Raw genomic sequence first — 26,525 nt, 5'->3', positions numbered from 1 at the left:
CAGTACAGGGGCCTCTGAATACGCGTGTAAAGGGTCCTTTAGACTTCCACAGGCTGGGTCAGACTGCATGACACACAAGACAAGCTACACACCAGCACTCTGACTAGGGAAGCAATGTAACCAGCTCCCTTAGGCCGCTGCCTGAGATTTCCCCGCCCATGCGGACTGGGTCCCCCAACTATATGGCAAAGCACACCCTGCTTCCTTTACCCTGATGTTGGGTATTTTGTGACAGCAACAAGGAACGTAACTAACACAGTATGTTATGTTTTATTAATGCAGGTCTTTTCATACACATCGCTATCCCTTAGTTTAGCTGAAGTGACTGACCAAGCAGGACGGTCCCAAGTTGGGGTTCAAGAAAGTAGAAAGAAAATCATTTATATAGGATTTTAAAATACACCTAGATGTACAAATTCTATATTTAAAATATTCATACAAAAAAACATCTCCCTTCTACTTACCGTGCCTCCATTCTCCACTGATGGGTGGGACATCAGGTTCAGAATGATAAAACTGGAGCCCAGAGCCAAGAACAAAGCATACAAGACTTTCCTCTCCTACACAAAGCTTTGGTTTTTTTTTTTTACTGTTCCCAGAGACCAGAGTACAAAATCCAATATAAGTGCTACTACATTTCAACTTTCTTTTATTTTCTGTGCATGAGTCTTTGCCTACAGCATTTGTGTACCGCATGTGTTGCCTGCTGCCCATAAAGACTAGAAAAGGGTATTGGTTCCCCTAGGACCACAGTTAGTGTCAGTTGTGGGCCACCATGAAGGTCCTGGGAACTGAACCCAAATCCTCTGGAAGAGCAACAAATGCTCTTAGCCACGGAGCCATCTCTCCAGCCCACACAATTCAATTATAGATAGTAAAACGGGCTTTTAGAAAACACAGTGAGTTTCTATTTCAATACAGAAAAGGATGTTTAATTTATATTTCTAATATCCAGGTTTTTGAGTCACTACTTGATTTGAGAGCTACTGCAATGCTTGAATCAAATAACTATCAGCATCAGTCAGCATTAACACGCAATATCCCCCCTTTAAAACGTTCTTCACTGTGTTTTAACTGTATAAGTATACAATAATTTAATGATTGATATGAATTTTATAAAAAGTCAACTCTAATAAATAGTCAGGATAAGATCACTTGTACTCTTATATAAAGGCAGGTACGACTTAATAATTAAATTGCATATTAAAAACCTGTAAATTGTGAAGTGTGCTTTAACTCACCATATCAGCTTTCTGTGAAATCTAGCGCTCTGCTGGATTTTACTGAACCTCTCGAGTGCCCATACGCCGTCAATGTAACTATCCGTTATAAATAAATGATACCTGAAGAACTTTACCTCTTTATCTTTCTGATCCAAGAGGCTATGCTGCACAGGAGGAATCAAATTTTCCACTGCTTTCCCCACGTCGCTGCGGAACGAATCACTAGCTGGAAGGCAACTGGAACAGGAAAGTAAGCATCCGCTTAAAATACCTAAAATACCCAGAAGAGGGCAAGGCGTGGTGGCGCATGCCTTCAGTCCCAGCACTTGGAGGCGGAAGCATGCAGGACTCTGTGTGTTCAAAGCCAGCCTGGTCTACACAGTGAGTTCTAAGACAGCCAGGGCTATACAGTGAGATCCTGTATCAAAATTAAATAAAGCAATAAAATAGATGAGATGAAATGTTTTATGCCAAGGTTTATGACCATAGACAAAAATGGGATTTTTAAGTTTCATTTCATTTAAATACAGATTAAATAACTTTAAAAGACATTCTGTGAAGAAGGCTCATGAGACGTCTCACGGGAGAGAAAGTGTGCTACCCTGTCTGACAAGCTGAGTTTGATCCTCGGAGCCTACATGGAAGCGAGAACTGATGCATGAGCTTTCCTCTGGCCTGCACACATACACAGTGGCATATGCTTGCACACATGCACACACACACACATAGGAAATAAATAAGTATAAAAAAAATCCACCTGTTTCTTTGTACCTAGAAGTTAAACTGGGCCTATATTCAACACGTAAGACATCCTGAAGCTAAATATGTATGTGATGGTTTGTATATCCTTGGACCAGGGAGTGGCACCATCTGAAGGTGTGGCCTTGTTGGAATAGGTGTGACCTGGTTGGAATGGGTGTGTCACTGTGGGTGTGGGTATAAGATCCTCACCCTAGTTGCCTGGAAGTCAGTCTTCCACTAGCAGCCTTTGGATGAAGACAGAACTCTCAGCTCCTCCTGTGCCATGCCTGCCTGGATACTGCCATGCTCCCACCTTGATGATAATGGACTAAACCTCTGAACCTGTAAGCCAGCCCCAATTAAATGTTGTTTTTTATAAGACTTGCCTTGGTCATAGTGTCTGTTCACAGCAGTAAAACCCTAACTAAGACAATGTATAATTCATAAATGCTCTTACTTTAGAGTTATGTCTCAAATTCTGAATCCTTTACATTGAACTAAACTTTTAACATATCTATTTCATACCTGGCAGGGAGTTTGTAGATGTAACTCTGCCCATTTTCTGTCCAGATGATGACTTTGTCTGCAGACACAAAGTCCCCTCCAGTCCATGTCTGTCCATTTTCACTAGGACCTGAACACAACAGAGAGTAGTCGCCAGCATCAAACACCTGGGAGAAAAAGAAATTCACAGTTTTAATTTACTCCAGGTTGCTATGGTTTAAGTAAGACAGAATAACATTTCATCTGAAAGAAAACTTCTAAAATCATATTTAACAAACCCAGGCTTTTAAAATATTCAGCAGATGGAAGATATTTTCTAGAGAGATCTGGGGCAGTCGTCATAGGTCCCAGCTTTAGGTGACCTCTGACAGACAGTGAACTAGGTCAAATGCAGTAGGTGTATTCCCAGCATAGGAACAGGAGTCCTTCATCATTTGTATATTGAGGAAGGAAGCATACCTTGGATAATGGCAAATGATAGGAACTCCACCCTTTAGAACACATACCATAACTGACACTGTATCTATCTGGTACATTTCTGACCATATACTCTGACATTATATTATTTTCTGTTCAGTAGAATTATCTTACTGGGCCTTATTGCATCAGTGTTCTGAGAATTATTATTATGAATAGGAAGCTAAAAGACTCCACTTTACTATTTAATAATTCTGTATGGAAAGGCCAAGGTGCTATAGTTTCACTAAGAGCAGCACCTAGTGGCCTTGCATCGGCTTCCTTTTACAAAGCAGACGAAGTTCACAGGTACACTTACAATTATCTTATCTGACCCTCAGAACCACTGAAGGATACAGGCAGGGTTCCTGTATTGGAACCCTGATCTACCATCAAGAGACAGATACAGAGGACACTAGCGACACTTGCTCAATGTCACACATCAGAAACTGGGTATGGTGCACACCGATGCAAACCTCAGCAGAGGACGGTGGACTTCTGTGACTTTGAGGCTGGTAGGGTGTACACAGGACTTGCAGGTCAGCCAGGGCTACATAACAATACCCTGTCTCGAAAGAAAGAAAGAAAGAAAGAAAGAAAGAAAGAAAGAAAGAAAGAAAGAAAGAAAGAAAGAAAGAAAGGAGGGAAGGAACGAAGGAGGGAAGGAACGAAGGAGGGAAGGAAGGAAGGAAGAAAGAGGGAGGGAGAGAGGGAGGGAGAGAGGGAGGTATGTATGTATGTTATGTACTGGTACATGATAAAAGTAGAGGTATAAACCCCTAGGCTTCCATTTCCTAACAGACTAGTTCTTTCTACCACTTCCAATTCTTACAATACTTGATAAAAGTACATTCTAAATTTTGCTCAAGGGGAGTGAGAATTCATCATTCAATAGCGCCATCTTGTACGTTACTCTTCTTCAGAGCAAACAATATATAACCTTTGGCTAAGTCTGTAACTCAGTAAAGTGACTGCCTAGCATGCATGAGACCCGAAGTTTCATCTCCACTATATAAGCCAGGTCTGCAACGCCAACCCCAGCACTCAAGTGCAGGCAAGAGGGTTAGAAGCTTGAGGTCAATCCCAGCTACACAGCAAGTGTGAGGCCCAATTTCAGAGTATTTCAGATTACAAAGCTCTGTAGGTAACTTTTTGTTTGTACTACTGTTTGTCAGAACTGTTACCCAGTGCCTCAACTGCATCAAAAACAAGAGGTGATCGGTTTTGGTGAGTGATGTCCTTGCTACCCTAGGGTAAGGTTGCTCATTTAATGTGCATACTCAGTCCTATCAATGCACTGTGCTCTTGCAGGGAATCACAAATAGCAATGCTTTAGGAATGAGCCACTGAAGGAGCTCTAGCCTTAACCTGTTCTCCCGAGGCCACCTTATTGCCTGTTTTTACTAAAACTGTGAGCAGTTATTCTTTTAAGCATGGAGGTAGCCACTGAGTGACTGGAAAAAGTAAAATGTGTCATAATAGTATGGAAGACACACACACACACACACACACACATTTTTTGACCATACTGAAACTGGCAAATCCTGGACATCTGCATTCATTCAGGTGAGTTGGAGGCTCTAATAATTTGTGTGTGTGTTCGAGGTAGCAGGCATCGTCCTCCCTCACTCTTTACCTGTTCCATTGAGGCAGCTGCTCTCCTGAGCTTGGAACTCTCCTCTCCTAGGCTGGATGGCAGCAGCAGGCCCCTGGGTCCTCCTCACTCCTCTCCCCTCAGGGTAGGGCTATGCCATCTGCAGGAGCACCTGGTCTCTCATTTGGGCACTGTGATCTGAGTTCCACTCCTTCGTTATTACAGAGCAAGTACTCTCAACCACTCAGCAGCTCTCCAGGCCCAGCTCTGTTCGTACATGCATGTCTCTTAAGATGAAACTGCACTTTTCTTACATTCACCTGGCTCTCTCCTTTTCTGAAATAGTTTTGTCCATTTTCCTAGTGCTTTATTTATATTTTTATTCTTTCTCATACATGTTTTTTATAACAATGGACAAGTTATTCATATGTGTATATATCACAAACAATCATTCTAGCTCAAGTAAGCATTTTAAAGGAAAATCCTTTGAGAATTTCATCCCATGTTATTGGATCATATTCATCTCTCTCCCCCAAATTCTCCGAGATGCCCCACCTCCCTACCCAACAAACTTCATTTTGCCACCTTCTTAAACCAGTCTCAGTCCAGTTTGCATTAGCTGGCTCTCCCTTGGACTGAATAGACCAGGTGGCATATCGTTAAAGAAAACAAACTTCCCCCTTTCCAGCAGTCATCGAATGCCAGCAGCCCCTCAGCTAGGGGTGGTACTTCATGTCCATCTCCCCTCCTCTGTGCCATGATTTTGTCTGGCTGGAGGACGTATCATGCATGGTGTCACACACTGTTAGTTCACGAGTGCAACTGCCCTGCAGTGTCTGAAAGCACAGTTTCACTGAAGTCATGGACCACCTCAGGCTGTTAAATCTTTCTGCCACCTGCTTCTACATAGATCCATGACCCTTGAGGAGAGAGGTGTGGTGTGTCCCATAAGAGGCTGAATACTCCAAGTCTCTTATCTTAGCCTCTGCTCCTGACAAGCCGTAGGCCTCATGTTAATCACACACATGGTACACAGACAAACATGCAGGAAAACATTCATACACATAAAAATAAATTTCTATTTCAAGTTAGGAAAAGCAACTGCTCCTTCCGTGGTAGGCGGCTTCTGAGGTGTGCCCACCTAGCACCCTCCTCCCGTCAGGTCCTGCTAGATTGTCTGACAGTTTCTAGGGCATATTTGGTGAGTTCTCAAGTGTAAGATCAAGGGCATCTTCAAATGACCTTTCCTTGTTCACTTAGTGGGGAGAGGCCTGCTAGCCTGCTGAGGCCGGTTCCAGAGAGAGGGCTACAAGGATGTCACTCAAGGAATGGGAAGAAAGTCTTCATTCACCAGTCAGAGATGAAAGGCCTAACTGTCACATAGGGAAGCACAGGAGCCCCTCCAAACGCTAAACTTGCAAATGAGATCAAAGCCTCCAAAGATAAGGTGATGGCAGCCTATGGCAAACTCAACGTGAGGTGCCCAGCAAACTAAGCCTGATCCCTCACAAAACTGGACAAGAATATATTTCTACTATTCTAATGTACGTTTTCAAGTGATCTGTTAAGCAGATTTAAATAATTAGAACCTTTTCCTCAAATGGTATAAGTACTGAAATTACTCAGCCAGTATAATCCCTAACTAAATTCTAAGTATTTGTCCTCACCCTACATCAAAGAAACCTCTTTTGCAACAGATGGAAACCATTACAGAAAACCACAATCAATCAAAGAGAAGAGATGTGGAGTCCAGTCCCAATGGATACATCTACAAAATAATTCCCTCACCTAAGGCTCAGAGACCATTGTAAAATGATCCCCAGGTGGCTGGAAATTGTGAGAGCCCAAGGAGCAAGGGATTTGCTCTGAGATTACATCTCCCAGAACTGTCAGAAGCTGCACCATGAAGGCTCACCAGCATGACTGCCTGAGCGTGAGCTGAACAAGGGCAACAACAACAGACATGCTAACACTGAGAAAGGCCCACAGGGCAGGAAACTGGGGAATATCGATAGTCTAAGCCAGGGAAAGGCGCATCAATTCAAGCCGGTGCCAAATGGTCAGTCCTGAACACAATCATTCAAGTAACATTACACAGATTGAGTACATATGTATATGTACATATGTATATGTATATGTGTGTGATTAATGAGAAGAGAGGCCATAAATGTTAAACAAAGAAAGGAGGAATATATGAGAGAGTTTGGAGGGAGGAATGGGGAAATGATGTAATTTTATTAAAATAAAAGGAATAATTTTTCAAATACATGGAAAGCTTTGAAAATTGCTAAGCACAGAAGAAATGTTCAAAACACACTGGCTGATTTTCTATGATTAAAGACAAGCAATGTAGATGGAAAAACCCTCCTCTCATCATTAGCTGTCCAGTGATAGCATTAGGACTTCCAATTTGAAGAATCCATGTATTATTTAGGTTTCATAACATACTACAAAGAAAAATATCCAACGTTCAGAGATCTCATGACCACCACATACACAATAACTAAGTAACAGCAAAAAGTAGAAATTAAGACCAATAAAACAGTCATTAAACCATTCATTCCATGGAGTAATGTTGGTAACAAAAAAAGGGGGGTATGGGGATGCTGGGGAGAAGTGGGGAAGAAAGGGGGCCTAATGTCCAGCCAGAGCTCCTGTGCTTTGGGCAGGCGGAAGCAGGCAGAGCTGCTGGACGCTTTTCCACTCAGCCCCGGGTGAGCATGCCTGACCCACGAGGCAGAGGGTGGAAAAGGGGCAGCCCTCGACCTGGGACCCTGGAGCTACCTTGCTAAAGCCCCAGGGTTGTAGGAGAGAGGAATGAGGGAAGAAGTTCCCAACACTGACCAGAGTGCGCAGCAGGTCTTGAAGGAGTAGAGACACTCTATGGTTTAAGAGCTTTATTATAGAAATGCAGGGGAAAGAGAAAAGGTAGAAGGGGGGGGAGGCTAAAGAGAAAGAGGATAGGAGAGGAGAAGACAAAGAGAAAGGCAAGAGGAGAGAGAAGTGAGAGGTAAAGGAACAAAGGAGTAAGAGTAAGAGAGCGAGGTGGGGGCTGAGCACCCCTTTTTATGGTCTTCACTGTTGCTAGGTAACTGGGGAGGAGTTTAGCCTGAAGGTCAGAAGCTTGGGCCATTGCTTACGTGACTACTGACCATGCTTCTCTTCTGGGGGCTGTGGGAGTTGGTACCTTAGGCAGGGGCCAGAGTTCCAGGAACATGAGGGAAGGTGAATTATGACCATCTAGGTTCAGACCTCAGCAAAACTGGAGACCAGCCTGCAATTCCCCACAGAGTAAAACAAAAAGACTGCTACATAGAAATAAGTCCCAATTCCTGAAAAAATGTCAGAACCAAACATGAGTTCCAAATGGCTGACAAGTCTTGTGTCATCATATATCCTTGGGATTATCTTTGCAAATCTGGTAAGCTATGCTGTACCATAAAGGATAAAAATATGGCTTTGTATTTTCAACTTACCCTCCAGTATTTGGAGCATACGACCAAAAGTGACCTCTGTGTGAACGCACAAAAAGAGATGCTTTGGCAATTCTGACAATAAATTGGTTTGGATTCCTCCTCAAATATTGGCTCAGTATCCTGAAAAGGAAAAGATTTACAAAGTCTCAGGAATAACATATATTAATTTAAAATCATCACAAAAGGATAAAGACACTACCAGGGAACAAAAGTACCATGTGATACAGTCATCATTTTAAACCCTTGGGTAAGAGCCAAGACAGTAAGTAACAAAAGCAAAAGTGTGTTCGGAAGAGGAGTGGGACAAAAGTGTCTGAGCTATAAAGCTGTCCAACATGTAAACCCTGATGGCGATGGTAAGTCAGAGCATCGTCACTGGAAGGGGCAGATGGTTGAATTTTGCAGTAATCCTACGATTATAAATACTTTCTTTAAAAAGAAAACAACTGATTCATTCTTCCTGTCTTCTCAAGTTCAACACTAATAGTTTGTTAACTGAAGTGAGAAATATCAATATTGTTAGGAAACTGATCTTTCTTATCAAAAGTAAATAATTATTCTAGTCCATATGACTATGAAAGAAGAGTAAAAATGGCTTTTTATGGTTGTTTGGTGTTTGGTTTCTTGTTTTTTGGGGGTTTTTTTAACCTTTTTTTTTTTTTGATGATGTTGGTGTTTGAATATGAAATGTCCCCATTGGCTCAAGTGTTAAACCTTATTCTGTACTCTATACTGATACTGGAAGGCACTGGAAACTTTAGGAGGTGTGTGCAGTTGAAGTCAGTCGCTGGAAGCACACCTTTGAACATTGTACTTGGTCCTAAGTCCCTTCTTTACTCTCTGCCTCCTACTGGCCCTTGCCCTCTGCACACTCCTGCAGTAATGATGTCACTCACTACTGGCCAGTCAGTCATGCCAAGGACTACATACTGAAGTCTCAGAAACGACAGAGTAAGCTAAGTCCTTCCTCCTTCAGACCGCATCTCTCAGACACTCTGTCACTGTGCTGTCAGCGGGCGGCAAGAGTAACTAAAATGAGTAGTTATTTAGTTCATTCAAGCAAGCCCTTCTAACTTTTTTTTTTCATGGTTTTAAAGCTTTACTGTAGAAAGGCAGAGAAAAGGTAGGAAGAGAGAGGCCAGCCATGGCCACATGGAGAGATGGGGGAAGGGCGGGGAAGAAGGAGAGCTAGAGATGAGAATAGAGGTAAGAGCTGAAGCCTAACTTATTTTAAACAAAAGCAAGAGGAAAACACCTCTTACACGTCTCTACTGCATATCCTGGATGATACTCTTCTTTACTGGATATTTTATTTATTTACATTTCAAATGTTATCCTCTTTCCCAGTTTCCCCTCCAGAAATCCCCTATCCCATCCTCCCTCTCCCTATCCCACCCACCCACTTCTGCCTCCCTGATCTCAAATTTCCCTACACTGGGGCATCAAGCCTTAACAGGACCAAGGGCCTCTCCTCCCATTGATAACCTACAAAGCCACCCTCTGCTACATATGTGGCTGGAGCCATGGGTCCCTCTATGAGTACTCTTTGGTTGGTGGTTTAGCCCCAGGGAGCTCTGGAGGTTCTGGTTGGTTGATACTGTTGTTCTTCCTATGGGTTGCAAACCCCTTCAGCTCTTTCAGTCCTTTCTCTAACTCCTCCATATTTTACATCCTTGATGGAGCAAATCTCTCCATCAGAACGGAGGACAATAATTCACTCACAGTAGCAAACAAAACTAAGGATCTTTTCCAATATGTGCATGTGATTATTTCAATAGAAACACTTTTTTCTGTAAAAGAAAAAAATTAAGTGACTAACACGAATCCTACAAGGTTTAAATGATACAATAATAAAGACAGATATCACTGCCCATCTCACCTGCATTCCACTAATTTCAGAGGTGACAATCCACACCTTCAGAATACCTGTCACAGAGAGTGCCACCACAGTGTCCTCTAAACCAGGGAGAGACAAGAAGCCAAGGTGAAACACCGCATGCTTTCTTCTAACAGTACAACAGCCTGCTCTCGTGAACTCAGGTAGAAAAGCATGGTTCCCTATGCTTAGAATAATAGAAACTCAGTGTTTACATTAGTGTTCTTTTCTGAAAATAAAAAAAAAAATTATGTTTACCCTCATGGTTTTCAGTGAAAGGCTTCAAAATAAATGAAGAAGCAGAGGCAATACTGAGTGGAAGCACAGTTACAGATGTTCATTCAATTTTATCTCTACCCTTTTCACTGTCTCCATGTGAAATGGTGCCTCTTGGCAAGAGATAAGACCAGAATCCAGAAACGCACTTGAAACTACAGTTCTTATCACCACCACATGCTAGCCATGCTAACCCTTCCTCACTTGAGAAAGCTCTCCTAAGCTAAAGCTTCCTGGAGCCTGGTGACCTGTCACACTGAGGGGAGGTAATCTAACATCTGTGAGTTAAGTATTAATTCAGACAAAACCCACTGCGAAGGGGACAGATCACAAATTACTGAAACAAATATCTGAATATAAGAATATAACCAAAATTGTCAACGTTGACAAATTATAGCTTGTCACAGTAAACTAAGCAGTAAGGTGATGCGGAAAGGAGCAACGCACTGACCTTGTGTCCGATGAGAGCGGATGATGCTCATGGAGCTGATCCAGTCTGGAGAGATCTTCGATACCAAGGAATACAATACCTCCAGGCTGGTGGCATCCACAACGAGGATTTCAGGGTAATGTCCATGGCAGAGGAGCCTGCCCTCTTGCTGATTCCCAACAGAGAACTGGTAGAACTAAATTCAAAATTTTAAGAAATATACCTTTGAAATGTACTCTTTCAGTTGCGAAACTTGAAAAACAGGCATTAATTACACATGTTATGATATTCTTGTAAACAGTACATTATTCCAGAAATCATTTCATATGAGCAAATCCATTTTAATAATCCATTTGTTTTGATACAGGGTCCCTTCCAACAGCTGGTTTTTTGACTGGTCAATAAAGAGCCAGCAGCCAATGGCTGGAGAGAGGGACAGAGGCAGAACTTTGAGGATTCCCAGAGAGCAAACACAGGACAGGGAGAAGGAGAATTGCCAGGACAGAAGGAAGGAAGAGGATATAAACTTGAGCTGTGGAAGACAGAGAACCAGCCATGTAAGAATCAGAGAAAAGCAGCCCCAGGGGCCACTCCCCCATTGGGTCTGGGGTAGCACAGATAAAGTTTAGATTTTAGAAAGTAATAACTCGGGAATACTGGAGGGGAGTGTGTGCTAGCAGTGGGGAGGTTTGGAAGTAACCAGTCATTGAGCCTGTTAAGGCATATTAAAATATAAAGGTTGTGTGTGTGTGTGTGTGTGTGTGTGTGTGTGTGTGATGGGTGGTGCACAGTACTCGCACCTTAACCATTTACCGCTACACTCCACCACCCCGGCTGAGGTAAGCTGCTAAGGGAGCGTGAGTTGGTTTTCTTCAGTGACCTTAAGCCCCCTCCCAGGCTGCTCATGCCCAAGCAGTCTCCTCTATACCCATGTAAATACAGAGGCAACACTCACTCGACTCCGTAGAAACAACAATAATTATAGCACAAGAGGACAAGAATGTGAGAAGTGGGTGCAGAAGGGGTCTCAGGAGAACTTGGGAGTGGGGAAGTGAGATGAAAATGGACTAAACGCATATGAAATTCTCAAAAAATATTAACAAAATGTTGCACAGAATCATTTAATAAATTACTATTTTTATGTCATTTCAGTAAGTACAAAAGTCACCAAGGGTCATCTCTGTGTACATAACAACACTCTTTACCAATGTAATGGCACATACCTTTAATCCCAGTACTTGGGTAGCAAACGCAGACAGTCCAAAGGAAGCCTGGTCTACATAGTAAGTTCCAGAATAGTCATGGCTATGTAAATGGGCCCTGTCTCAATAATGATGATGATGATGACGACAACAATAACAACAATAGTAAATATAATAGTGTTATTGTTACTGTTGTTATTATTATTATTATTATTATTTAAAAATTCCTCTCTGGATCTGAATGAGTGAGGAGGACAGAATAAGTGGCCATAATTCCCACGAATCTGTCAAGAGGCATCTTCTAAATATAGGACTACTAATCTAAACAGAGAAGGTCTAGAACAGAATTAGATTTTTTAAAAGTACTCAAAATATATTCAGCAGAAATAAATAATTCCTGTAAAACATAAGCCAGAAGTTTTTAAGCCGTAACTGCAAATTGTACAAAAATCAAGGTAATTACGTATGATGAGCTTGACACAGCTTTTACACTAAAATAATATAAAACGAAGATAATTTGCATTTCCATAAGTGCAGCCGGTGCACACAAATATGTGTGTGCATACCTGTCGAGACCAGAGGACAACCTCATGTGCCATTCTCCAGACACCATCACTCACATATTACATATATACATACACACACACACACACACACATACACACATATATATATATACATATATATATATATATATACACACACACACACACATATATACATACATATATATATATATATATATATATATATATATATATATATATACATACATACATATATATGAGACTAGGTTTCTCACTGGCCTGAAACTCATCAAGCAGGCTGGCTGGCCAGTGAGGCCCATGTTTTAATGATGCACTTGTCATGAACTGTGTTGACTCAGACAGAAATAGGTACCAACCTGTATGCCAGTGTGTGTGCAGGCTAACTTGGTAAATTCAATACATCTGCCATCATTCACGTCCCAGAGGCACATCTCTCTGTAAGACAAAACAACAGCTCACCCTGGATCCAGCTGCAACAGTAACCCTGTCACAGTGGCTTACAGTTAAGTTCCCACTGCAGGAAGGAAAGTAGCTTATATTCATTTCTGCTCTTGATCAAATTTTCCATTCCTTTCTCTCACTATTCCGACCCCATTTCCAACCTGTCAACGCCCCATTTCAGTCTATATCAGTCTCGTAACAGAGATGCAATCCTGAATCCTCACTGGCTGCTAGAGTCTTGTGGGTAGTTCTTGGCAGAACTTAAGCGGGGCTCTCCAGAATGTTCCTTCTCCTCTGCAGAGGTTTCTGATAGCGGCTGTTCCCGCATCCAGAAGCTCAATGTTAGGGAACTAGGGAAGCAGAGCTAACCCGGCAGTGATCTGCAAGGGCTGAACGGATAACCAGAGATAAAGCTGTAGTTTGAACTGAGAGCCCGGGGCTCCATTAGCATGCAGCACTGAGAAACACAGCCAGCTAAAGCCAGCAGAGTCCCAAGCGTCAACACACCACCACAGCTCTTATGTGTGCTATTACATGTTATCATGTGTGTATATGACAAGAGCACCAAAAAAATCCTTATATTTCAAACTAAAGAATACACTGAGAATTATACATATTGCTATGCCTTGTCTTTTAAAGAAATAAGGTTTACTTAACAGAAAAATATTGATAAAATGTGTAGAGTAACTTTTATTCACCTGATGTAACTGCTGTCTCCGAGGATTACTGCCTCTACCTGCTAACTGAGGCCTACTCCTTGAAGCTTCTAACCTCTGAGCAACCTTCTCTAGGCCTAGGTTTTCAGCCTCCGAGGCTTGCTGCTCAATTAGCTCACCCTTTCTTGTTCTTCCTGATTTCTAGCTGTCTGGGTCAACTAAGCTTTTCTGGCTCAACCTCCTCACCAAGCTGACTGATTCAACCTGGCTTCTCTCTATCCCTCCCCTCCTGAATCGCTGTTCGACCCAAACTCTGGCAATCTGATCTAACCTTGTGACTCCCTCTTATTCTCTGGGTTGTCCTGTCTTCATCTGTGTCTAGCTTGTTCTCTCCTCACCCTGTCTCTGTACCATTGTCCGGGTAAAGCCACCCCCTCTCCCTGCACTGCTCCTTCTACAGAAACTTCCCTCTATTCTCTCTTCTTGTGAGAGTCTAGGGGGTTCACAGTGGGATCAAATATCCTGCAACAAAAATGCAATGATATTCACTAAGTTTTTCACTTCGCTACATCTCAAATGACATAAAATTATTTCTGTTGCTTGGTACTTGGTTTCTCAGACAGGGTCTTGCTATGTAGTCCCAGCTTGCATGGAATTTACTAGGTATTAAAAGCCCATGCCTGCCTCTAACTTGCAGCAATCTGCCTGCCTCTCCCTCTGGAGTGCTGGGATAACAGGTGTGTCAGGCATACACCACCACACCTTGCTGAAACAATTCAGCATTCACAGAAAAACAAGTGTTCCAATACAAATGATCTTCTATGGCCAAAAAAAAAAAAAAAGTATTGTTTTGGGCTGGCGAGATGGTTCAGCGGGTAGGAGCAATGACTGCTCTTTCGAAGATGCTGAGTTCAAACCCCAGCAACCACACTGTGGCTCACAACCACCCGAAACAAGATCTGACGCCTTCTTCAGGTGCATCTAAAGAGCAGCTACAGTGTACTAATTTATAATAATAAATAAATCTTTGAGCCAGAGCGAGGCTGACTGGAGCAAGCGGGGCCCAACCGGAGCAAGCACAGTCAACCAGAGTGAACTGGGTGGACCTGAGTGAGCAGAGGTCCTAAAGTCAATTCCCAACAACCACATGAAGGCTCAAAACCATCTGTATACAGCTACAGTGTACTCATATACATAAAATAAATAAATAAATCTTTTTTTAAAAATGTATTGTTTTCACTTAGTGTTGTCTCTTCATGTTTCAAAAAAAAAAAAATCATATAAATTCCAACCCAGAGAGGCCCATAGGACTTGCAAACTTTATATGCCCCAATACAGGGGAATGCCAGGGCCAAAATGTGGGAGTGGGTGGATAGGGGAGTGGGGGGAGGGTGTATTGGGGACTTTTTGGATAGCATTGGAAATGTAAATGAGGAAAATACCTAATAAAAAAAATTAATTCAAAAAAAAAAGAAAAAAAAATTCCAACCCAAAAATTATAGGAGGGAAAAAGATGTTTTATATAAATGTCAGCAAGTTCTCCAACTGGGTTCAAAAAAAATAAAATGTTTTTAAAGTTCTTCCCACTCCGGACCCGACTGAGACATCGATGGCCTGCCTCTCAGCACAGGGCGCAGTCTGAGGAGGGAAACTAGCTTCAGCAACACGTAAGCACACAACACCAGAACAGCAGAACCTTGGCAGAGCTCTGCCGCCCACCCCCCCCAGCCTGAGTCAGCATGGCATCACCTGAGTTTCTTAAAAACCCCAAAGCTTGCCTTTAATCCCAGCACTTGGGAGGCAGAGGCACACAGATTTCTGAGTTCGAGGCCAGCCTGGCCTACAGAGTGAGTTCCAGGACAGCCAGAACTGCACAGAGAAACCTTGTCTCAAAAAAACAAACAACAACAACAACAACAACAACAAAAAAACAACGCTGCCAGCTGATTCCGTAAAAATGCCAAGCAAACTGATGCTCATGCTTTTACTGTCACTGTCATGATAGTCTGGGTTTCTCAAATGCAAAAAATAACAAAAAAAAGGGGCAATAAAATACTACAGAAAATCAGTTGTGAAAAATATGTATTCTTAAAACTATAATTCAAACATCCTCTTTCAGATTTAGACACTGCAAGAACATGCTGTAATAGAAAGAAAATTCTCCCCAGTGGTGCTAGGTATAAATTATGAAAATATCAATGTCACAGACTATAAACACAATTTTTAAAGACTTATTTGTATTTTTCCTTGTGTGTATGTGTGTGTGTGTCTATGTGTGTCTGTGTCTTTGTCTATGACTGTGTGTGGATATGCCAGGTGCATGTGGGTGTCCCTAGAGTCCAGAAGAGGTGTTGGATCTCCTGGACTTGATCTTACAGATCTTGGTAGTGGGCTGACCAACATGGGTGCTGGGAACCAACTGTGGGTCCTCTAGACGAGCTGGAAGTGCTCTTCAACCGAGTCATCTCTCCAGCCCTATAAACACACTTTTAACTAACAAAGAAAAACCACATCCTTTTTTCTTTTTCTTTTTCCTTTTTAAGGCAGGGTCTCACTGTGTGACCCTAGCTAGTCTAGACTTTTCTATGTATATCCAGCTGGTCTCAAACTCATAATGATCTACCTACCTCTGTATCCTATGTGCTGGCATTAAAGGTGTGTACTACCACACTCAGCCAAGATCCACATTTTTTTTAAGATAGAAGAACTTTGGGGGAGGGTGGAGAAACCTGACCAGAAAACTGAAAATAAAAGCAGACTATGCCTTACCCATTTGCAGACGCGCTCACAGTGTACCGCTTGTCCCCAGAAGCGCAGGCTTTTGACAAACAAGTGATGGATGCTGTGTGACCAAATAACAGTGCTCGGGGATTAACCTAAAGAGGCAAAAATGTGCTGCCATAAATAACAAGGTATACTGTTAACCTTGGGGCTGGGGAGACGGCAGCGGTTAAGAGCATGTGCCATCCTTTCAGAGGACCTGAGTTTGGCTCACAACTCTCTGTGACTCCAGCTCTGGGTCTCTGTGAACGCCCAGCAGCATGTGCACATACACGCTTAAATAAATAATTTTTTAAAAGTTAACCTTTCAATCAGTAATCATGTTAAGCATTAGATACCAATAGACAGGCTCAGATTGAAAGAGATAATGCCCAGAGGCTGAAAAGTAAGGGCGGGTAAACAGTGTACTGTGCTAGTAGTTATTGTTTTAAATGTACAGCAAGCATTCCAATACTCACTTCCAGTTCTACTGAAAGATCCCAGAGACATATTTGTCCATCGTGGCATCCAGTTACAATTGTGCCCCCATCATCTGTCAACAGTATTGACGAAATGCAATGTGTGGGTGCTTTGCGGCCCCAAAGAACAATGGGCAGAACTAGGCTGTTTCCTGCCATGGCGTTTTCAAACCTGAAAATGTAGTAAGAGTAATGTCAGATATTCTCCCTAAAACACATTATATGCCTTTATTATGAAGTGAACTTGTATAAATTGAAGATAAGTATGTTTTCTTAATACTAAAATTTAACCACTTAAAATGCCCTCAAATAAAAATGGCTAACTTATCATATATATTCCCAAGGTCAAGGGCTTAAAACTTTGGGCAAAAGTATTTACTGCAGGCATTCACAATTTTTAAATTTTACTATTGAAAGTCTAATCATTTCAATACACATTGATTTATCACATCCGTGGATAAAGCAACTTTAAGTGCACCATCTTATTTCAAATCCTCAAACAGTCCTCCCACCTTAGAGGACAAGAAAGGGAGACTTCAGCATTACCTGCCCTGAGGCAGAAAAAGAGTGAGCCAAGTCTCCTGCCTCCACCAGTAAAATGGCCATACCCAAAACTGTACTCAGAGAGCACCGTAAAACTATACCACTGTACTGGCTATTTTTGTGTCAACTTGACACAGCTGGAGTTATCACAGAGAAAGGAGCTTCAGTTGAGGAAATGCCTCCATGAGATCCAACTGTAAGGCATTTTCTCAATTAGTGATCAAGGGGGAAAGGCCCCTTGTGGGTGGGACCATCCCTGGGCTGGTAGTCTTGGGTTCTATAAGAGAGTAGGCTGAGCAAGCCAGGGGAGACAAGCCAGTAAAGAACATCCCTCCATGGCCTCTGTATCAGCTCCTGCTCCCTGACCTGTCTGAGTTCCAGTCCTGACTTCCTTTGGTGATGAACAGCAGCATGGAAGTGTAAGCCGAATAAACCCTTTCCTCCCCAACTTGCTTCTTGGTCATGATGTTTGGGCAGGAATAGAAATCCTGACTAAGACAAATTGGTACCAGCAGAGTGGGGTATTCCTGTGACAACCTGACCATGTTTTGGGGAGGACTGTGGAAGGACTTTGGAACTTTGGGCTTGAAGATCCATTCGTTGTTAAGAGCTCTGTCAGATGTTGTGTAGGAGCTTGGAAGATAATACTGAGAACAGTGCAGAAGATGGAGGCCTGGTTTGTGAAATTTCAGAGGGAAAATTAAAGACTCTCTTCAGGGCCATTGCTGTTTTTATTGTGAAGATTTTGTAGTTCTGGTTAGCTGGGGCTGAAGAATCAGCTGTGATTAACAAGATACCAGAACTACTAAAGCAAAAACTTTGCATTACTGGGACTATTGATGCTGGTTAGCTGGAGCTAAGAAATTAGCGGTGATTAAGAAGAGACCAGCCGGGCGTGGTGGCGCACGCCTTTAATCCCAGCACTCGGGAGGCAGAGGCAGGTGGATTTCTGAGTTCGAGGCCAGCCTGGGCTACAGAGTGAGTTCCAGGACAGCCACGACTACACAGAGAAACCCTGTCTCGAAAAACAAAAACAAACAAAAAAAATAAATAAATAAATAAAAAATAAAGAAGAGACCAGCATCGTTGAGGTGACATCTTCTGGGAAGTGTTTTCTGAAAGCACAAAGAGGCTGTGTTCCAGAGATAGGCAAGGTTGTACTCCTTCTGCAGTGGAACTTGGTAATGTGTAAGGGTCACCCAGGTGGAACTGGCTTTGAAGGCATGAAGGGGACACACAGCAGCTCAGGCTCGGCACTGTGAGAGGCCATGGAAGGCCATTGGTGAAGGTGCAGCCTCAGTTGTAATTGAAGGCCCAGGACTGAAGGGGTCACGCAGTGTTTTGGAGATGCCAGTACCACGAGATGACCACCAAGAGCAGCAGCAGCAGTGGAGTACAGGCATCTGGAGCCCAGAGGACGACGTGTGTGCTACAAAGGGCATGGCTGGAGAAGTGACCCAAGTCCTTGGAGGAGCCCAGAAGATCGTGAGTTGGATCCCAGACGTTGGACGGTTGGAGATTGATTTTTGCTTTGATTGTGACTGTGCCCTGATATTTTCCCTCTTGAAGGAAGAAACTGTTTTAGTGGAGCCCACAGTTAAGAGACTTTTAATTATAAAAAGACTTTGGATTTTAAAGAGATTGAAAATTTAAGAATATGTAAAGACTGTGGGACTTTTAAAGTTATTTAGATCTTGGGGATGAATAAGAATGTAAGGGTTGAGGCTTACTAGTGATGTGTTTGTGTGTCAAGTTGACAAGGGGTCAATTGTACTGGCTATTTTTGTGTCAACTTGACACAGCTGGAGTTATCACAGAGAAAGGAGCTTCAGTTGAGGAAATGCCTCCATGAGATCCAACTGTAAGGCATTTTCTCAATTAGTGATCAAGGGGGAAAGGCCCCTTGTGGGTGGGACCATCCCTGGGCTGGTAGTCTTGGGTTCTATAAGAGAGTAGGCTGAGCAAGCCAGGGGAGACAAGCCAGTAAAGAACATCCCTCCATGGCCTCTGTATCAGCTCCTGCTCCCTGACCTGTCTGAGTTCCAGTCCTGACTTCCTTTGGTGATGAACAGCAGCATGGAAGTGTAAGCCGAATAAACCCTTTCCTCCCCAACTTGCTTCTTGGTCATGATGTTTGGGCAGGAATAGAAATCCTGACTAAGACAACCACCATCACCGGACAGGGATTGTAGAGAACGTCCGTGGTCTGAGAATCCTCTCCAGCACCACGTAGGTGTAGATATAAGGACATCTGCTCTCAGTCCTTTCTTGGATTCCATAGGGTAAGGCCTATGGCACTATCTTTTGACAAAGACGTTAGACACGTGATGGACCCAGAGCTGCACCCTGACGCCAGAACCTATAGTCTGCCTTACTCTCTGAATTAGGAGGGCTGCAAACCTCAGTATGTTTCCAAAGTAGTATAAAGTAATTCCCTTCCAAAACAAACTAAAAGGTCTGTTTCCATGTGAGCTAACCCACTGAGTGGACATGCTTAGTGAGAAACTCCCTTCACACATTTACTCCAAAGGTCACAGATGTCCTCGGTTGTGCTGAAACCTGGGGGGTAGGGAATGTCCTTAATGTTTCTGGTGAGGAGATTTAAATTTGAAATGATAATTAATCAGTGTATACTCAAGTATACCTCTTGTAGGAAATCATGAACATAAGACAGCAGCACTTCATATAACAAAACTTTTTGGCAAACCGCTTAAGTATTACAACTATGTGGCTAAAGACCTAAATAAAGGTGAGTTCAGAGAAGTTAGAAGGACAGACTAAAATAATCAGAGAGAGCTCCACAGAAAAGAGAACTCTGCTAGGTCTAGGGAGCCACCTACAGCCTGGCAGATGGCCAATCAAAAGAAGCTGTCTAAAGAGAACACGAGGAAATTAAGACGGTCTGAGGGACATTGGAAGGCCTGCCAGAAACAACCTATACAACACTTTATTTTTATTGTAATGTATAGCTTTCACCAGTCTGTTTCTTCAAAGCATTTTCTTCCTACAAATAAAAGGTATACATTTAAAGAAAAAAATCAAAAAGACATCCTTATTAATAAAGTCTGTTTGAGCCATATCAACTTCACAAGCTATTGTGAGATTGCGATTATTTCCATACTCCTGTCAGACATCAGCAAGGAAAAGGAAACTCTAAACTGCTCTCAGTAAATGCAGAACAGAGTGTTCTAGAAGCACAGCATCCTCCACGAAGACGTTCTGGAGAAACAGACCTAGGAGTTCATTTGTCCATGGTGACAACATTTGCTTTCAGTCAGATCGCCAAAGATCTCCCTCAAGCAAACAAGCAAGCTCAAAGCCTTGAATACAACCCCAGAATCTCTGCGGGGGTTGGGGGGAGCACCATTCCTCTAGATATCCCAGGATCCACTCAAAACCCAACTCAAGTTAAAGGCAAAGAAAGCAGACCTAGGCTGGGCAGTGGTGGCGCACACCTTTAATCTCAGTGCTTGGGAGGCAGAGACAGGTGGATTTCTGAGTTCAAGGCCAGCCTGGTCTACAAAGTGAGTTTCAGGACAGCCAGGGCTATACAGAGAAACCCTGTCTCGAAAAAAAAAAAAAAAAAAAAAAAAAAAAGAAAGAAAGAAAGAAGAAAGAAAGCAGTCCTAGGACCAAGGAGTGAGTACCTGAAAACATTTTTTTATGTAAACCTTTAAAAGTCTAATAAAATAAAAGTGAAACTTTAGAAAAGCCACCAGAAATACTAGTGAAATAATATGAAATAAAGGACAATGTGCCTTGCATCACTAAATTACATCAAATACTTCTATGGATATACCTATCTCTATATAACTGGTTAAAAATGAGAAATGAGTCAATTAGTCCAGATTTAACTGGACTTAGTCACGAGGTCACAGGGTTTAGAACAGATTTAATCATCAGACCACAAGAATCTAAATCTGAACTTCTCTGAGCTGATGAGCCAATGCTATCCCTAGAAAGTAGAAAGGGGCAATACAAATTCTGGGGGTGCCACTCTTCAATCAAGCACCAGCATTTAACTAGTCAATTTACTTATTAATTCGCCAGGCTTCATATTGCCAACATTATCATCTATTGCTTGAAAAGGAATATATCCCAAAAATTATTATAGTGAATAGAAATGAACCAAACCACAGGAGTAACTGAAACAAAAAGAAAATAATCATATATACATGGAAAGGCCAAAAGCAAAAAATTAATCAAATGACTAAAATAATCTGTTGGTATATTAAGCTTAATAGGAATGCTTGAAGAAATTATATACGAACTCTCCAAAGTAACTGGTATTTTCAGGGGAAATGCTATATTCCAAACTATAGCATTATCTAATATAAATACAAACATTCCAATTCTAGATGCCTCTGGAAACAGAAAATAAATTGCCAGGGCGATGGCTTGGTGAAGAAGCAGTTGCGAGGATCAGAACTCAGATTTGAAACTGGAAGGCACAGTATTCAGTCTCGTGCTGTTTGAGCTTCCAGGAAAGATGGCCCTAGAAGCAGGGTTGCTCCCTCCCATTTCAGACTCAAGTATGTTTGTCTCAAAGTATTCTCTAAGGCCGCTTGTCAGCAACTAGGTGCCCCTCTAATTCAGTGACAAGGAGGGAATATAACAGCAAAACAGCCCAAAAGTTAAAGACACTGTGCCCCTGAGAAGAGCAGAAAGGTATTTTCACCTTTCCAAAGGAGGTGACTATTCCTTATCCCATGGTGCAAAAGTTGCCAAGAAAAGCCATGGGAATTTCCTCCCTGGGGAGAAAGTTTAACATACTATTAACTATGTATGAAGTAAGAACTTCATACATATCATGGAAATTCACCCCTAAATATTTTTAAATAAAGAACTTAAAAGCCAAGAGCATTCTTCTTCAGGATAAACACAACACCCTTATCCAACAGCACCAGCAATATCATCCATATTCAAATTACTTTAACTGTCTACAAACCATCTTTTATATTTTTACAAACCAGGAAATAAAACACTCAAGTTTTATGCAATGTATTTTCTTCTTGTGGACTCAAAGTATGTATCCTCCCAGAATCTTACACATTGAAGCCCCTGCTAGCCAATGTAACTGTATTTAAAGAGAAGCCCTAAAGAAGGCCATGTTCACAACCATCTGTAACTCCTATTTCAAAGGACCCGACCCCCTCTTCTAACCTTCAGCATCAAGCATGCATTTGGTGCACAAACGTACACACAAGAAAAATATACATATACATACTTTTTAAATCGGTACAAGAATATTAATTTTTCTATACTGTTTTTGTAACTTTCAAATGCAAAAAAAAAAAGATGTATTTCTATCTTAGGAAATACATCTTGTGGGCATTTTCACAAAGGCACCAATATCTTCTCAGTCTGTGCTCTTTCTGAGCACTAGGGAGACCTCCTATTACTTATAGACAAACTCAAATTCTCTATGAGAACGTAGATATGTAAACTAGAGTAGGGACTACCTGTTGCTCCACCAATGAGAAATGCAGAAAGCAGGAACTAAACACCCAAGAGCTAACCATACTTGCCACAGCAATGATGAAAAAGGAGGAGGCTGCGAAGGATCACCTGAATCTCAGAGGCTATTCCTACATCATTTGTCAAGAGAGAGTGTCAAGGTCAGGAGCACTGGGTTATGTCATCAACAAGTCGGTCATTACTGTTATGAGTTTTGTGCCAGGGGTAGTGGCATAAGTCTAAAATCCTAGCACTGGGGAAACAGAAGCAACGGGATTTTTATGAGTTTGAAGCCAGCCTGGTCTTCACACTGAATTCCTGGACAGCCAACACTACATAGTGAGATCATCACAAAAACAAAAACAAAAACAAAACCAGAAGATAATAAATGTTCTTTATGTCTTTGCCCTCACTTCCAATTTATTAAAGACTTAGCAAAACTGACAATGAAGAGACAGCTAGGCCAGAAAATGCAGGGAAGAAATTGAGTCCGTAGCAGCTTCCTTAACAAAGCAGTTCTGGAATTGGAGCTGTGAGGGGCCCAACATAGCGCCATACAGCTGACAAAGTCATCCTTCCTTACGTAGATGGCAAGAAATAATACTCTCACGATGAAGCTGGCACTTTAGAATTGCTATGTTTAAGGAAGTTCCAGTGTGTCTGTTCACAAGGGTGTGTGGGAAGAAGAGAGGGTAACTCAGCAATATATGTATTTTCTTATTACTGAAACAGCCCTAAATAGTTGAGTTATAAGTTTTGAAGAACGACATCGCTATCTTTTCAGAAAGAAAGCACACTTTTAAAAGTGAATCACAGATTGTCAGGCATATTACTCATGTTTTTCATTTCTGCAGCTGCCACGGCTGCCCAGGCTCCTCCACCCATCAGACGTGTGCATCAACTTTAGCAGTTACGGATCTGCCCATCAGCTCTGGCTCGGCAGCAGAGATACATTCCACTTAGCGGAACGAACCTGTTTTCTGGCCTTCCCTCTCACGTTCCCAGCACCTCCAATCAGTTCTACTATTTCCCTCCCACTATTCTCAGACTCTAAAGTTGAGCCCTGAACCTTTACCATATAGAAACTAAATTAAACCACCCAGAAGAAGAAACGACCAACGCAGAGGTCAAAATGTCTCAGTAATCAGATCAGTAAAATACACTGTGTAAGTACACTGAGAAGAACCAGCTCTCTCAGTGGCTGCCTCTAAGCCCAGAGGATATATGTAACCTAAGCTACAGCACTCATATCTATACTACCTTCCTCCTTAGAGACTACAGACAGTCTGCTTCCTAGCTACAAACTGCTGCTTGATGAGGCCATCAGCTCCAAGCTAAACTAAGCTCAGGTCCTGTCTCTTACCTTAACTAATCTACAGGGAGCATTGGATGGAGTTCATACAGCCTCCTTGAAACACTTCTTTACCTGGCCTCCACACCTGCATGCTCTTCTGACTTTCTTCTACTTTTCCTAACTTCAATTCCCCATAAGTAAAATATCGCCTAGTGACAGAGGTCCAGTGAAGTGGTCCTGGCTTGTGCTGCAAGTGGCAAGTGGTGCTCATGGGATCCACTCTGCTGCTGGTGCATAAATTCGGAGAAACAGGAACAAGGAACAGGAGAGAGGGATAAATGTAGCAGTGAGACTCAGCAATCACACACCAGAAGCTTTCAGAGTTTGTTTACTGTGGTCTGTCTGAAGACAACCTAAATTTTAAAAAGCAAGATGAACTATGGTGCTTTAAAGAGTGTGAAGGCTGAAGTGAGCTCTACAATCCTGTCAGGAAAGGTAACTGAAGTCGATAGAGAACTCTGCAGAAAACCCAGGGCTCGTCACCAAATCCTGTCATGAAGATGGTTGGCTGATCAAGATGACACTGAGCAACCTTCAGGGTGAATTATCACTCAACTATTGAGTGATGAAATGTATGAGAAATACGTGAAATTCATTAGGGATTGTAGACTCACACACACACACACACACACACACACACACACACACCAGTAACTGGCCTCAGCATGATTTTCTTAAAATAGTGCTGGATAAAAGACCTGAAATAAATTCTAGGAAAAATAATGATGGAAAAGAAATGCTTTTCAACAGTGCTATTAAAATCCTCCCAACTTCCTAATGTGTGTAGATAAACACAACATACATCTTTTTATAATAACCTAGATGAGGTATTTAGACTAGGGGCTAAAATCTGGTGTTTAGAATTATGTGATTATCTGTTTTAAAAGTAGCTACAAAGCTGGGTGTTCAGCTGCACCAGGCTTTAATTCCAGCACTCTGTGAGTTTGAGGCCAACCTAGTCTACTACATAGCAAGTTCCAGGCCAGCTAAGATACATGGTAAGAATGTCGTACCTCTCTAGTTAGATTGATCTAGTTGCTGCGATAAAACACCATGAACATAAACAATTTTCATAGGAGAGGGTTTATTTTCTTTACATTTTCACATGATAGTCTACCATCAAAGAAGTCAAGGCAGGACACTGGAAACAGAAGCTGATGCAGGCGGTGGAGGTTTGCTCCTCACTGTCTGCTCACCCTGCTGTGCACCCTTAGAGCCCAGTACCACCAGCCAGAGGTGGCACCGGCACAGTGAGCTGAGCCCTCCCACATCAATCATCACTCCGAAAAACGCACCACAGGCCAATATGGTGGGGGCATTCTGTCAGTTGATCTTCCCCTTTCCCAAGTGATTCTAGCTTCTGTCAAGAGAACATAAACCAAGCCAACACAATACAAAAAAAAAAAAAAAAAGGGTATAAAAATCCCATATTTCAGAAGAACAATGTAAGTTTCACACAGTATTGTGAGAGTATTTATAACTCATTTATATCTATCCCTGGATCTAAGGGAAAAACTGTATCTTCTCGGAAATCCCTGGGAGCACAGAAAAGTGTGTGCTATTTAGTGTCAGATGAAGGGCTACATTTATGTGCTTCACTGGCTGCTGCAGTCTACCATGTGCTGCACTGGCTGCTGCAGTTTTACTATGCATTGCACTGGCTGCTGCAGTCTAACCATCCAATGCACTGGCTGCTGCAGTCTAACCATCCAATGCACTGACTGCTGCAGTCTTACCATCTGCTGCACTGGCTGCTGCAGTTTTTGCAAGTAAAGCAGCAGCTTTGCAGCACAGTGAAAACCCAAGGAAACATTTCCCCTCTTCAAAATCAAACACTATCCATACAATGAGTCCCGTGTTAGCTTAGGTCTGTCTTCTGAACTCCGAATTCCTCTGAATGACTTTCTAAAGTTCTGCAACTTAAACATATCCTAGAATAACACCCTATCTTCTCTCCTGAGCCCACTCCTTGCACAGTCCCCACATCAGATGACTTACAACTCCCTGGAATTCCAACCCCAGGGGATCAATTGCCCTCTCTGGTCTCATACACATTTTCACATGCACACAGGCTCAAACACACACACACACACACACACACTCAAACATAAACAGAAATAACGAAAGTTAGCTGGGTGTGGCAGCAACAGGATTAATCCTAGCACTTGGGAGGCAGAAGCCAGCCTGGTCAGCACAGAATTTGAGGCCAGGCAGGCAGGTCTTCAAGTGAGACTTTATCTCAGTAATAATAAATCTTAAAATGAACACAGAAAGCATGGCACCAGAGGACACACAGAAAAATAAACTAAAGGAAGAAGATCCAGTGCTGGAATAAATATCAAAATATAACCCGTCGGTATGGCATTACTGTTGGGAGAAAATGGGAATGAACATAGAAAATCGGCACAACGTATGGAAAAGAAACTGGATTGCAACATGTGGTGACACACAAAAGGGAACTGGATCGTAACATGTGATGACATACAAAAGGGAACTGGATCGCAACATG

At 42.2% G+C, this 26,525-nt stretch overlaps 1 protein-coding gene across 2 annotated transcripts in view; it reads right to left on the bottom strand.

The window, feature by feature from the left end:
* Positions 1–26,525, bottom strand: part of Wdr7 (WD repeat domain 7) — a 272,930-nt gene that overhangs the window by 243,603 nt on the left and 2,802 nt on the right. For both annotated transcript variants that reach the window (XM_029471767.2, XM_021150163.3), the window contains exons 2-9: positions 16,663–16,834; positions 16,193–16,299; positions 12,683–12,761; positions 10,598–10,772; positions 9,874–9,950; positions 7,995–8,114; positions 2,490–2,635; positions 1,358–1,460 (exon numbers count right to left, since the gene is read on the bottom strand). In XM_029471767.2, coding sequence (XP_029327627.1) covers positions 1,358–1,460; positions 2,490–2,635; positions 7,995–8,114; positions 9,874–9,950; positions 10,598–10,772; positions 12,683–12,761; positions 16,193–16,299; positions 16,663–16,821 — 966 coding nt within the window. In that variant the 5' untranslated portion in view covers positions 16,822–16,834. The remainder of the gene's footprint in view (positions 1–1,357; positions 1,461–2,489; positions 2,636–7,994; positions 8,115–9,873; positions 9,951–10,597; positions 10,773–12,682; positions 12,762–16,192; positions 16,300–16,662; positions 16,835–26,525) is intronic.

The sequence above is a fragment of the Mus caroli genome, unplaced genomic scaffold (genome assembly GCF_978045245.1).
Source record: "Mus caroli unplaced genomic scaffold, Mus_caroli_1 scaffold_19, whole genome shotgun sequence".
Classification (NCBI taxonomy): Eukaryota; Metazoa; Chordata; class Mammalia; order Rodentia; family Muridae; genus Mus; species Mus caroli.
This window is presented reverse-complemented; position numbering and strand designations above follow the sequence as displayed.